This window comes from Ciconia boyciana, chromosome 15 (assembly GCF_034638445.1).
Source record: "Ciconia boyciana chromosome 15, ASM3463844v1, whole genome shotgun sequence".
Classification (NCBI taxonomy): Eukaryota; Metazoa; Chordata; class Aves; order Ciconiiformes; family Ciconiidae; genus Ciconia; species Ciconia boyciana.
Window position 1 is genome coordinate 12,104,971 of NC_132948.1, and position 13,771 is coordinate 12,118,741.

Below are 13,771 nucleotides of genomic sequence, written 5' to 3' on the forward strand. Positions count from 1 at the left end.
CCAATATTTTCTTTGTGTTTTTATCATTAGTCTTCTCTGTTTGTCTTCTGAGTTCTTCAGGGTGAGGCTATAATTAAATATGTGTTTGCACAGCACTGAGCACTCTGGTAGCTAAGTCTGAGCTACATATCCAGTCTCCAACAGAACATAAACAGCACTAGCTAAAAATTAAATGTTTCAGATACATATATTTATAAAGGCATTCATATCCTAAGCATTTTTAAAATCCAGCAGTGACTGGCACTACCATGACAGCTGATTCCTGTAATTATCGGAAATAATTTTAATATGGAAATGCTTCTTATATAATAGATAGCTTCTTTGCTGCAGCAATTGATTTTATTTATTTATTTGGTCTATTTATCCAGCTTCTTATGCTGATGGTATGTAGAACAGTTTACTTCCTGTCAACATTTTCGTTAAATTTTTATAAAGAACATCAGGAGCAAGTTGAAACAATAAATTATCTAAAAGGTATAATGTTAAACTGGTGTTCAGGTTTTGGATACAATTTATTTAATATGACTGCCATAAATATAACTCCTTACAAGCCAAAATGGCTCTAATGGGTCTGAGGACAAGAGCACGTTCATCTGGAATGGGTTTAGAGTCAATGTTGCTTTGGTAACTGTGCTAGGATGTACCAAAACAGACTTTTTAACAAAATATCATCTTAAATATGAAGTTTGTTACATGCCATGCATTATAAAATATTTTTGTTCAAGAAATAAAGACAACATTTACTTTTTACAGCTAGTTCACTAACCTGACCTTGTAAAATAAATATTCCACTTCTGTTTCATATGATAGCAGCTGTGGTGACACAAACGTTGCAAAAATGGTTGTGCTGGTTTAAAAGGTTATTTTGCTCCAACGCTACCAGTAACCCTTTCCTGGAGGTTACTAACCTCATAAGTCACCTGAGATGAAGGATAATGTGTTCCTTCTTCCCAATAGCTCACCCAGGTTTCTTTAAACCACCTTCATTTGCAGCTTAAAAATAGGTCAGTTCAATCTGCACCAGAGCAGCTTTGCTCTGCAAGAACAGAGCTGAGTGTGTTTCTGGGAGCAGGGACAGCTCGCCAAGGTGGGACTCCTCGGTAGGGTCAGATGAGTAGGAACAATTCTTTGCCTTTGCTACAACCTGTTTGTTGCAAAGTAATGAGCTGGACTTTGGTCACTGACTCTGTTTAAGCCTGTCATAAATCAGGAGTCTCTTCTCAGAGTTTTTTTTTTTACATTTGATTTAAATCTCTCTCTGCCTCACACCTCACTTGACTGTCTTGGAGGCTGGTGTTGCACTGCTTAACGATAATAAATAATGGGCCAAAACCAGAGAGATAATGGAAGCTCAGTTGCTGATACCAGTCTGTAACTCACTGTTCACCATCCACCTTTGCCTGCTAAAATATGGCTGGGAGGGATGGAAGCTTGTCTTAGGAGTTCTTGTCTCTGCAAGCAGACTGCAACCTCACCACTATACCATTAATCAAGTTTCAAATCCCATCTTTTCTTCCTGTCCATTTCAGTTCTCTAATAATAAGGTTAATTTTTAGGTTGATGCTGACTAGATTATGAACACACCTAAGAGCTGTCCCAGTGTATTCAGTAAGAAGGAAAGACAGGACACATGGGCATAAAACTCACCAAGCCCCAGAGCGGAGCTGAGTTTGATAAAGACTGAAGGGAGCCTGTCCTGCCAGTCCCTGGTAAGGTGAAACCTGCTAATTCAGCCCTAGTGCCAGGCAAGCTGTCCTGCCTGCCTGCAAGTCTGAGATCCTCTGGGCAGCCTCAAAGCTGAATCATTGACTCCAAAATATTAATATCATGATTGGTATGAGGTAATCCAGGGCTACGCAACCACTGTTACCATGACTCCGCAGTGCTCAAGGGTTCTTGCTCTGGAAGGCAAAACTTTTCTGCTCTTTCCTAGTTGCACAGATCATACAAGGCAGTCTGTTATAGCTGGCATTAAGATCAGTTCATCTGTAAGGGTTGGGGAATCTCTCGAGAAAGCAATCCAGATTCACAGACTTTTTATACGCAAGGGTGCTCATCATCCAACTACCTGGCTTCTTCATCAGCTTCATATGTCCTACCACCACCTGAAACATCTGGGCCACATCCATATCTTTAAACCTAGTAATGCCTTGAACATCAGGGCAACTACAGTTGTGTGAGCCAGGCTGACTAATATTGACTTGCTGATTTAGAAATTTAAAACATGTATGTGGACAACAATGTATCAAAAATTGAAGGTCAGGAACCTGCAACCTTTTCAAGAAATTTCTGAAGGGACATTGAGCATCCTGCATATATTTTTTCTGTATTCTAGGAGAAAGTAAAATTAACACAATATAATTTCTAGTCAAAGGACTACTCTAATAAGGGTTTTATCAACCCTGGGACCAACATCTCCCCCTGAGACATGAAACAGGTGTTTTGCCCTCATTTCTTATCAGATTATTAAATACAGGGAGGGCACAGATAGAATAGGTTTAGGGCATGTACACAGGTAAGACAGGTGATTTACAGATTCAGAGTTGGTTCAGTTAAGAACCAGCCCAGGTATTTTGTTATTCGTGATTTTTATTATTATTATTTACAGAACAGATTTCAATTTATCCATTTACCAGCATGTCATATTTGCCCTCTGCCTTTCTCAGTAGGGATTATCGTGTATGTACACAGATGGCTACAGAGCTCGTTTGTCTCTCATCCTCACCTAATCATTAAGGTTCAACAAAAGGTGAACACCACAATTATGAAAGAGCTGACAGAATGTTTAAAAAGCAAAAATAATCAATAGCAGCAAATGTACAATTTGAGTGATTAAACCTATGCTATTTATCACCTAACAAAATTAGAGTGAAATAAAATCGGGAAGAAAAACCAGAAGGAAGTCAAATAGGAATTGGAAGCTGATTCTTTAGGATGCCAATAAAAAAATAATGTCATATTCTAGAAGATTCAGGCATATTATTCTCACTGGCTGTCACACTACATTGCGGGTCCTCAACTCAAAAAACCTCAGCAGTTTAGCATGTTCAAGACAGTTAATGAACAAATGGACCATAGGCCTTTATAATACCATATTTCAAAGATCTTAAGAGGTGCTAGGGTTTCTGTCTCAAAGGATATCCTATTACAGGTGAATGTTAAGAGAATGAGGCTTAAAGAGGATTAATATGTATGTTAGTGGACAACAAAGAACAACATAGAAGGTTTTTGCTTCTTCACTATTTACTTGTTTGGTTGGGTTTTTTTTAAGGGCCAAATTTTCAATAATTACCATGGAGTGATCCTCTGGCATTCCTTGCCCAGAATTCTCCATCCAGAATAAAGCACACTCTGTTTCTATAATTCCTGTACCGATCAACATGTTCTTAAGACCCCTCTTCTTCAGTTCCCTGGCCACACAGTACCTGGAGACACAGACCTTGCAGTGAGAAAGCTGGCAGGGAAATGGGGAGAGTTTTGAATAGTGCCCATGCGAGAAATGCACAAATTACAGTGGAAACTGTGCTGGTGAAGAACATTATACCATACAAACATCTACCTCTTCCACGGGGTTTAGTGGATGTTTTAGTTTCTGTCAACAAGGCAAGACATTGCTACGTGGCTATAAGAGCCACTGCAAAGCAATCATGGTAAAAGGCCAATAATTTTTTATAACCCTGGATAAACATCTTTGCCTGTATTTCATCAGGCTTAAGGGACAGGATCATGCATTGCAAATATCCAAACTGGTGCTCACATGTTCTGACAATGTTCTCAGATTAAATGTCTTCTCCCATGCTATTCCCATTCTGCTAACAAGGGCTGACTGGGGTCCCATGCACAGCTTACCAAGACAGGTTCTGTTACACTTCAAAATTAGAAAAGGTGTTATTAAAGTGTCAGAAATATCAGCCTTTATGCTACCCACACATCCATAAAATACACCCTACAGCTTTTCTCATCAATATCCTTGAGTGCTCTGCTGTGACTTGTGTTGCCATTCCGTTATTGGTGTAGGGCCCTGCAGGGGTCTCAAAAGCTGGAATGGTAATATGCCATAGCAAAAAAAAAAAAAAAAAAAAAAAAGCACTGGAGAAAGGTAAGGTGAGTGCAGCAAGTGTCCTAATACCTTCAGCAGAAGGTAGGCATTTCCAGTGTGTCCTGACGCTGATACATACATTTAAGTCTTTCCACTGCAGCATTTTGTAGCTCAAAAAAAGAAAACAGGAAGCTCTAAATTGGCCAATCTTCTGCTTTGCAATTTACAAATCCATAATAGCTAGCAGAAAAGACTACAGAAAACAAAGATGGTGCAGAGGTGGCATGTGCTAGTCTATTAAAAAAACAAAGCTCTGCCTAATGTTAAAGTAGTAAAATTGTTCTTTTGAAAAATTAACCTGTAATTGAAATATTCAACAGCATTTCTGTTTGGTGCTTCTAAACATGAAATTAGATGTTCTGCTAAGAAGCCCAGCAAAACTAACCCAAATTAACCCCAGTCTCCAGAAACAGAGAAATAATATAACACTTTGTTTTCAGTGTGGTTCTTCCTAAATGAAAGAGTAGGATTTATTTATTTTTGTATTTTAAAGTTGTAAATTACAAACTGGCTTTGCTAAGATCACAGTGAAATCTGAAGTACCAAACTAATCTAAGTTACACGTCTTGAAAGGTCTGCACCTGAATCATCATTTCCTAAGCACAAAGTGAAGCACTACAAAGATTTGGAGATTTGTGATACCCCAGAGTTTCTTCCCTGACACTCCAGTTAATGCAAAGAAGGTTAAAACTATTCCCAGTCTGTCAGTATTTAGGCGACCCCTGCCATTTATCTTTGCTTTCTCTCTTATCCATTATCCCAACACCTCTTGCCTTGTAAAATGCCACCTACTGATAACTTTATAGACTTCACGTGACCTTTGAGCACAGAATTTTGTGCTTCTGGAAAATGGGCTTTTTTTTCCATCTTTTAATGGAAATGAAGAGAGTGAGTTGATTTGTAGCAACTGCCAGGAGAACCTATCTTTGTTCTTATGAACTATTTTTTGCCACTATATCTCTTGATACTAAAAGCGATCATGGGCATGTATGAGAAGAATTAGTGTTTTCTGCAACCATTGGAACTAGGAAAAGAAATCTATTATCTTTTCATTAAGGGATGGAGTGAATAAACCCCCCCACATCTCAGATTATGTAAATCAGACCACCTGTACAGCTTTAACCCTCAATACTCCAGAACTTGTGTGACTGCACATCAGGATCCTGTCTGCAGACCTGCGTTGTGGTTTATCCCCAGTCGGCAATTAAGCACCGCACAGCCGCTTGCTCACTCCCCCCCCAGTGAGATGGGGGAGAGAATCAGAAGAGAAAAAATAAGAAAACTCGTGGGTTGAGATAAGAAGAGTTTAGGAATTGAAATAATATAAAATAAAAATAATTAATTGTAATGAAAAGGAAAACAGAGAGAGAGAGAGAGAGAGAGACAAAAACAAAAAACCACAAGTGCTGCAATCACTCGCCACCTGCTGACCGATGCCCAGCCAGTCCCCGAGCAGCCATCGCTGCCCCGGCAACTCCCCCAGTTTCTATACTGGGCATGACGCCCTATGGTATGGAATAGCCCTGTGGCCAGCTGGGGTCAGCTCTCCTGGCTGTGCCCCCTCCCAACTGCTTGTGCACCCGGCAGAGCAGGGGAAGCTGAAAACTCCTTGACCAGTGTCAGCACTGCTCAGCAACAACTAAACCATCAGTGTGTTATCACATTATTCTCATGCTAAATCCAAACCACAGCACTATACCAGCTACTAGGAAGAAAATTCGGCTATTCCAGCCGAAACCAAGACATAGCCACTATCAGTTCTGTGAGTCTGGAAGTGCAGAGAACACCTTCAGCCTTCAATAATGGCATAATTAACTGGCTATCACTAGGAAAACATCCAGTTTACATTTTTTTTAAATGCTCTGAGATTGATTTTTGTTTTTGCCTCAGTGCTAAATAATAATGTGTCACTATTTTCTAACAGATTGTCTAAAAATAAAAATGGGGCACAGCCAGACCTTAGACAAGTATACTTCAGCCCTAACGATGAAGAAACGTGAAGGGGAGAGAAGAGGAAACGCACAAAATTTTTGTTTGCACTTGGAATTTGGGTATCTAACAGGTTTTTTAGGTAAGACCAAGGCTAAAGAATCAGGTATTTTTCAAGCCCTATAGTTTGCACTGTGATGATGAGGCAACCCATGTGAATGCATTTATGTAGGACAGTTGGCTATGTACTGTATTTTGTGTTCCCCAGGTAATTAAAAATTACTCAGAAGTCACATCATGACTTTTATTTCTCTCCTCACTCTTAAATGAATATGGAGTCAGAATTCAAAAACTGAAAAAAATTGTGATTCAGGAAGTCCTTAAACACTAGACCAAATGTAAGAGTACTTGAGATTCAAGTGAGACATATACCACACTGAACCAAGTGTCCGAGTATATCACTACATGCAACAACAATACTGAGTTCTGAATACTGGAAATGCCATGAACTCAGCTTCTGCCTCCAAGTCAGTGTATTGGTCAAAGAGAGCATGACTGAGCCTTCCAAGGGAAGATATGGTTTCCCCTCATGGGGTTTCACCGTTGAATGAAGCAACTTCAGAAGTTAATATCTGTTTCTCAAGGTGCTGAAACTTTCTGTCCCCCCACCCCTTCCAACAGGTCATTTATGTCTGTCAGACACTAGAGTTGTAAAGCAATACTAAAAAATCGCAGAATGCCAGACAATATCTTACCATAGCCAAAGGGAGAACTCCTACCAGGTCCTTCTGGCTTACGTAGATCTTGGAGATTCCTAGATCAGATGTTGTATCTCCAGGATATTCTACCTGCCATGTGATGAGCTGGGTCCCAGGTAAGTCAGTTAGGTCTTCAATTTCAAAATCAATCTGCATGATTTCAGAGGAAGGACCATCCGCACTGCAAGAAAGAAACAGAAAAGTTCCATTCACATGACTGATAAGCCAGCAATATAATTGCTTTTATATTAATAAAACATTGGATTAAAGCTCTTCCAAAGAGAGGATTTGGTGGGATGATGGATTTAATAATGAATTAATCATTTGCACTTGTCTTAAGATTTTGGGGTATTTCCCATACATTCGAGTGGCTTTGTAACACTGTGACATGGATCACTAAAGACTGCTCCCATTTTACAGGTGGAGGAACAAAAAAAAAAAACAAAAAATCAAGGTAAAGCTAAGGCTAAAGCTACAGCCTAAAAATCCTGACTCGGAGGCTCTCTGTTTAACAAGTACATTGTATTTCCTCCCTGTTAAAGCAACACATGAGCAAATCTAAAGTGAATCACTCCTTGAAATGGGAAACCACTGCATTAAGAGCATTTTCTGCTTTTTAAAAAGGGAGGCATGGAACAGAGGTCAAAGCTCAGGATGGGGTCCATGAATCAGGGCAGCAGGGAGCAGAGGATTGGAAAAGTTGGAATTAATAATTTTTGGCTATACTGCTACCTTGCTGCGAATGTCTGTCTGAAGCTCCTTCTGTCCTTTGCTAAACTAGGAATTACAGATAATTTAGCTTGTTGCAGGAGAGGAGTTACAAAACTGGATTATTTAGTATTGGCCAACCCTGCCAAGATCCTTGAGCAAAAAACACTAGAAAAGAACAAAGAGTTACTAGATGTGATTCTCCAGGATACTCTGGCAACACTGGGGTTACTGATACCTTATCAATGCTACTTTGTCTTTACATGCTCTCCTTCCTAAGGTTACATGGGTTATATAAGTGAATACCATAAAGCAGAAATGTAAGAAAAGAGGGAAAACTGGAAAGGGGCTCATTGGTGCAATTCATGCAAAGCTTGTTATAAAATCAGGTACTGTACAGAAAGCAATGCAGTGAAGTTTCTATTGTGTGTCTTGGCAAGGTGAGCTCCATAGTCTGGTGGCATTTACAGAGACAAGAAAATACTCAATTTACTGTAAAGTTGTCAAGGAATGCAGAATTTCTTAGCAGTGCAGAAATACAGGGAATATTGAGAATGACAGTACTTCTACTTCTGAAGCACTGAAGGCTGAACAGATCTTCAGAGTTTGCGTGGAGGGGAAAGGAAAGACCAGAATTTCTTTCAGTGGGATAATACTCAAGGAGAGAAAGAATGGCACGGCACTGAAGTGTCACAAGCCGCTTATGTTGGAGAGTGCAACTAGAAGAAAGAGGAAACATTTCAGCAACTGATTAGAGAATTGCAGAATGTGCCCAAAACCCAGCAAGTTTTCCCAGCTGATGTGGAAAAAAACCTAAAACTAGGCCTATTTTTTGTGAAGACCAGTTATGACAACAGCCCTAGTTTGGGGTTCTTCCCAAAATACTCAGAGATTTTTATCATGTTGGCTAAATCCAATGCTTTATCCAAAGCTACTGCTTGAAGAGTTTAATCTGATAATCTTTAAGGTTCGGACTTTAATGGATGCATTGAGTTCTCGCTCTCCTGGATAGAATTTAAAAGGAGCCTCTGTGTTTCCAAAATGGAACATATTGTGTTCAATTTCTCATGTCTTCATGTCAGGGAAAAAAAGAGCACAATTTCTAAACCAGCACTGAATGCAGTCTTATTCATGCTGACCTAGGTAGGATCAGAAAGCCGTTTTATGCAGCTGTGACTATTGAAGCTCAGTTACCTTAATTGTATGAGCAGGAATGGGCAATGCATTGCCTATAAATACTTGGCAGTGATCCTGTTTTGTACAGTATGTTCTAGCACAGTTTCTGTGTTTAAAGAACTAATTGAATCTTCACATAATGAACCTTGGTTTTGTGATTCTATTCAGGGTGCATTGCTTTATTATTGCATTGCTGTCTGCTACTACCAATCGCCGGCTTTGCAGAATTGGTGCTCTCACCAGAAATGTGTCCTGTAACAGCAGCGAGGGACTGCTGCACGGGAGGGGACTGCAGGGCAGATTACCACGGAGAAACCAAATGATTGTCAAAAAAGGCAATCAGCTTCATCTTTTCCAGGAGAAAAGGAGAAAAGTGATTAGGATACAGGAAAACAAAGGAAGGAGAAAAAGATGGGGAGAGAGAAGTGGGGCATGGTCCTTATATTCTTGAACTACAGTTCCCATATGGCACAACTACAGTAACCCCAAAATAATGGAAATATTTTTAATTTCTCCTTCAAAGCAGGTATTTTAATGAAGCATTTCTTGTAGCAACCCGCACACACACTTTGCTACCAAATGTGATTTTGATAGAAATTATTTGAACTAGTTCCTCTTAGAAATACTAAACACCTCCAAATGACAAGATTACAAAGCACCTCAAAAATCAATAAGAATCTCATTACTCTTACTAAAGGTGTATTAAAAAAAAAAAGTGAAAGTATTGCACGACGTATGATCAGACGCAGGCTATCAGCACCAGGTCAGGAACTTTTGTTTAATTACTTTACTCATCGCTTACTATGGTGATCCTTCCATGTGCAAGTCCCATGGATCTGTGTCCCCGGTTTACAGCCTTTCTAAGCAGTATTTAGCAATTGAAATCCTTCCATAGAGAAGTAAGTGAAAAAGTTACCCTTCAGAAAATACAGTTAAAAAATGTAAATGGAGAAATTTGGACAAATAGTATCCATTACCGGAGTTCAGTCACATAAAAATATTTGTGGTTTTTCTTTTAAAGTCAAGGCTGCTTGGTACAATAGGAATATTTCCATTGGGTAGTCACCCGTTGCTACTTGAAATGATGCCTAACAGCCTAATCCTCCTCAAGGTAGGCATACACTTTATGGTCACTGTAATGCAATAGCATGTTGGCAGCTTGTCTTTGCTAATGCTAAAACCATTATTGCTATGAAGAGTACAGCAACAGTGTTAGTTACAATACAGGAGGCCACAGGATTAGAAAGTTTAGGATGGACAAACCCAAAGGTTCACAACAGCAATCCGAGCTGAGTTGAAGAGTGGTCAAAGCGAAACAGTTCTTGGTGCTAATTTAAAGTCAAATCCTTCACGTGGGTTTTTGCTGTTTATAGTTGAGAGTTAAACTGTAACGGAGCTCACTGTGGTGCCAATAAAGTCTCCTCGTGAACAGAGCCCTGTTGAGCTGTGGGCCACATAGACACATTTTTAAAGGGTCTCAGCCCAATCTGAAGACAAGGAAGACAGAATAAAAAGAAAACCTCATTGGAATGGAGTAGTCTGGTCTTTCCTCCTGTCAGCCAGGACAGCACAGGCATGTTTGTACTATATTTCTTAATCTGCCTTTAATTTCCTGTCTAACAAAAGATCAAGCAGCTCTGACAAATTAAGAACAATGGGAAACTCTGCCCTGTCTCTAGGGGAGTATTTCCTACCTCCGCAGAGCCAGTCTGCACCTGCTTCTTCTGACACATCCCTGACCGAGGGAAATATTTTTTCTTTAAAATCTCTCTTCTGCCCTTTTGGCCTGGGAGTCCTTTTAAATCTGAGAGGCTGGTGTCAAGGCTCTCGGCCAACTGCTAACACCTGTGCCATTGTGTCAAGTTTCTTTAGAGAAAGAACCAGCCACTCTTCTGGGTCTCGAGGGAGGGTATGCCCTGCAGGACACGATTATTCAAGAGGAGACCCTGTAGATCCAAGAATAGCTACTGGATGTTGGCAGCGTTAGTCAATTCAAGTATCCCATTCCTGATTTCACTAGCTTGGTATCAGCTTTGATCTTTATATAATGCTCACAAAACAAGATTTGTTCTGAACCTACTAAAACAACCAGGCATGTAATGTTTCTTATAATACAACGTATAAAGTTTTATCACTGTCTTTAGAAGGCTATAATGGACACAAGAAGCCTAAAGCCATGAATATGCTAAATAAGATGTATCATAGGAATGTTAATGAAAGAGCCTTGGGGAGGAGAGAGAAAGAAAGGAGGTAATCTTTATTCGTTTCTACCTCAACACATGTACCTAGGTCTCCAGCACATCTCTTGCAGAGTATTGAAAGAGTCTGTGGCCAGAAATGCTGCACAGGCCAAGCTGAGAGGTGGAACAGCAGTGCTCAGAAAAGGAAGAAATGTTTCCAGGATAACTGGAAAAACTTTCTAGCATGAGAGAGGGGAGACAGCAGCACAGCTGACCCCATGAGACCTGAGGGAGTTTGTGAAAACCATTATCCTCATTTTACAGGAGAGAAAATTAAACTGAAAATTACTTTCCCATAAAAAAAGGGATAAGGTGATTTATACACCACAAAGTATATAAGATGATTTAGACACACAAAGTGGTGTATAACCACTATTTCAGAAATGAAGTGATTTAAAAATCTTTGGGTAAAAGTAAGATAATATGCTGTGTTGTCATACCAGATAAAAACACCATGCTAGCTATTTCCAGCTCTATCAGTTGGGCTGCAAAAAGGTTTTAAGGCTTGCTGTCAACTGTCCTGCCACTGCACAGAGCCAGCAGTGGCAATATGTGTTAAATATAACTTCTTCCTTGTGTGGTAGGAAATAATATAGAACAACATATTATTGTTATATATTATGAACAATATTATATTGTTTTATATTTATTCTACATCTATAAGATGTATAAGATGTTCTACATCTATAAGATGTAGAATAAAGGCATAAGAAAGAACAGTGAAAACAAAACACTGCCCTTTAGTAACTGAACTCCCACAGTTTTCCAAAACAATTCATTTCTGATATAGTTTTTTTGAAAAGCTTTTTCTATGGTATTTTCTTCAGAATTTAAACAATTTCACTAAAAGCAGTTTTACAAACCTTTTTTGCCCATCCCTTTTGGAATTGCAAGCCATTACTCCTAATATTATCACTATAGGGTGCTTGTTTCCTAACCAAACAGTAGGAGGTCAAAAGGACTCCAAAGGACCTCTAGAGAATCAGCCTTTCCTTTGGTATATTTGCTTTTTTGTACCTCCTTCCCTTCTGCTTAATAATCTCTCTCCAACCCTAGAGCTCCACTATAGTGCACAAGCATTGCACTTCTCTACAGAAGCATAGCCCTAGCAGGTGCCAGAAGTCCGTGGACTTTATCCATTTTGCAATGCTACTGAGAGCATGCAACTGAGTAACATATTGTCTTCCCACCTAGACAGATTTTGGGTGGGGAAAAATGGAAGAGGAAACGAGAAGAAATTAAGAAAAAAAATCACAGAGAAAAAGAAAAATAACCTGTTACAGAAGAATGTGAGAGATAGAAAAGTAGAAAATGAACTTCTGTGAAACGCAGGTAAAAGGAGAATGATAGAAAAATAAACAAGGAGGCTTGGAGTGCATAGATGCTTTGGGAGAAACACCTAAAAAATCCAGATGAATGGGCAACGGAGCTAGTGTAGACAGTAGCCAAAAAAAGAAAACACAGTTTCAAACTTTCTTCTCAGTTGAGTCATACTTAAAGTAGTCAGGAAAGGATCCTGATAATGTTTTAGTTTATCTTTACCAAGTAAAGATTGCCTGTCTAGTGTTTGCTGAATTCTTAACAAATACCCACAACTCTGGTTTCAGGAAAGAGCATAATTTTATTGGGGCGGTGGTGGTTGTTTTAAAAAGCCTTTGCTTGAGAGTCAAACTGTTGTGGCAGGGGGACACATTTGCATTCCTCTCTGTATTTGCCAGAGAGATAGAGATCACATCTCTTCTGCATAAACAGGTACTTGCAATGCAATAAACTACTTCTGCTTGGCATGTTTGATAGCATCCTAGAAATTACGTGTATAGGATGCGCAAGTAAAAAATGTGGGATCACTGACAAGGAGACCATAATACTGACATCTGAGGAATAAAAAGCACAGAATGAGAAAGGAACGCTATGTGTTATGGTAGGCTAATTTATTTTGGCTTTTCTTTGGTGCTCATCACCACACAATAAGCCATTGCTTTGGAAATGCCGATAACTTCTTCCAATTCAGCCAGAGGCGATTTAAAAATCCCTCTGCAAGAGATTATGATGGGTGTAAACTTCACATCCACATTTAATCTCTTTTTTATGTGTTTTTTGTGTATTTTATTTTTAACTTCAGCAATCAAAACATGCTACCTTTAGGTTTCCTGTGCAGGTCTACCCTAAAACAATGCACAGAAACACGTCTGCTTCAGGCAAGATTTCAACTCTTCAATACAATGTGGGAAGACAAAGCTGAGAAAAGCGTTCCACTACTGATGTGCAATCTTTGGAAGCTTTACATCTCCGGGTTGGGGTCTTCTACCAGTCTCACGTGTACAAAAACCATAAGCCAAACCCTTCAAAATGATCTTACAGGCAAAGATATTCTTTATTTTAATGATTCTGATTGTCTTTTCCTTCTGTTTTCTGAGCCAGAGTGCAATCAATGAATATTTTCCAGCTTTTTCAGAAAAGCTTTTATACAGTATAAAAATTGCAGAATTTTAGTGAACTATCTTATTTCTACAACTAAGATTTAAGGTAAAAATCAAATATTACAAGATTTGACATTAAACATAACAAGTTAACAGCATGATATTGCCTTTCACCAGCTGAGGAGCTGGCTCGGCTCCAGAATGTGAGCTCAACATATCCAATGCTTGATCTCCGAAATCCATTCAGTAGGTATGAATATAGCTGGCAAGGCTAGCAGGATTTCCAATCCTCCTTTGCAACTGAAAATAAAATGCCTGAGTTTATCCAAAAAGTTAGAATTTTATTAAAACAAACCCAAACAATATGGTGCAACACCTGCACCGTATGTCACCAGCAAACTAGTATATACATGCTATATGCATCAGTCCCTGGTCTTAGTC

The 13,771-nt window shown here is 39.2% G+C and overlaps 1 protein-coding gene across 1 annotated transcript in view; it reads right to left on the reverse strand.

The window, feature by feature from the left end:
- TMEM132D (transmembrane protein 132D) overlaps positions 1-13,771 on the reverse strand; it is a 274,438-nt gene that overhangs the window by 94,014 nt on the left and 166,653 nt on the right. The window contains exon 4 of the mRNA XM_072880098.1: positions 6,784-6,967. Coding sequence (XP_072736199.1) covers positions 6,784-6,967 — 184 coding nt within the window. The remainder of the gene's footprint in view (positions 1-6,783; positions 6,968-13,771) is intronic.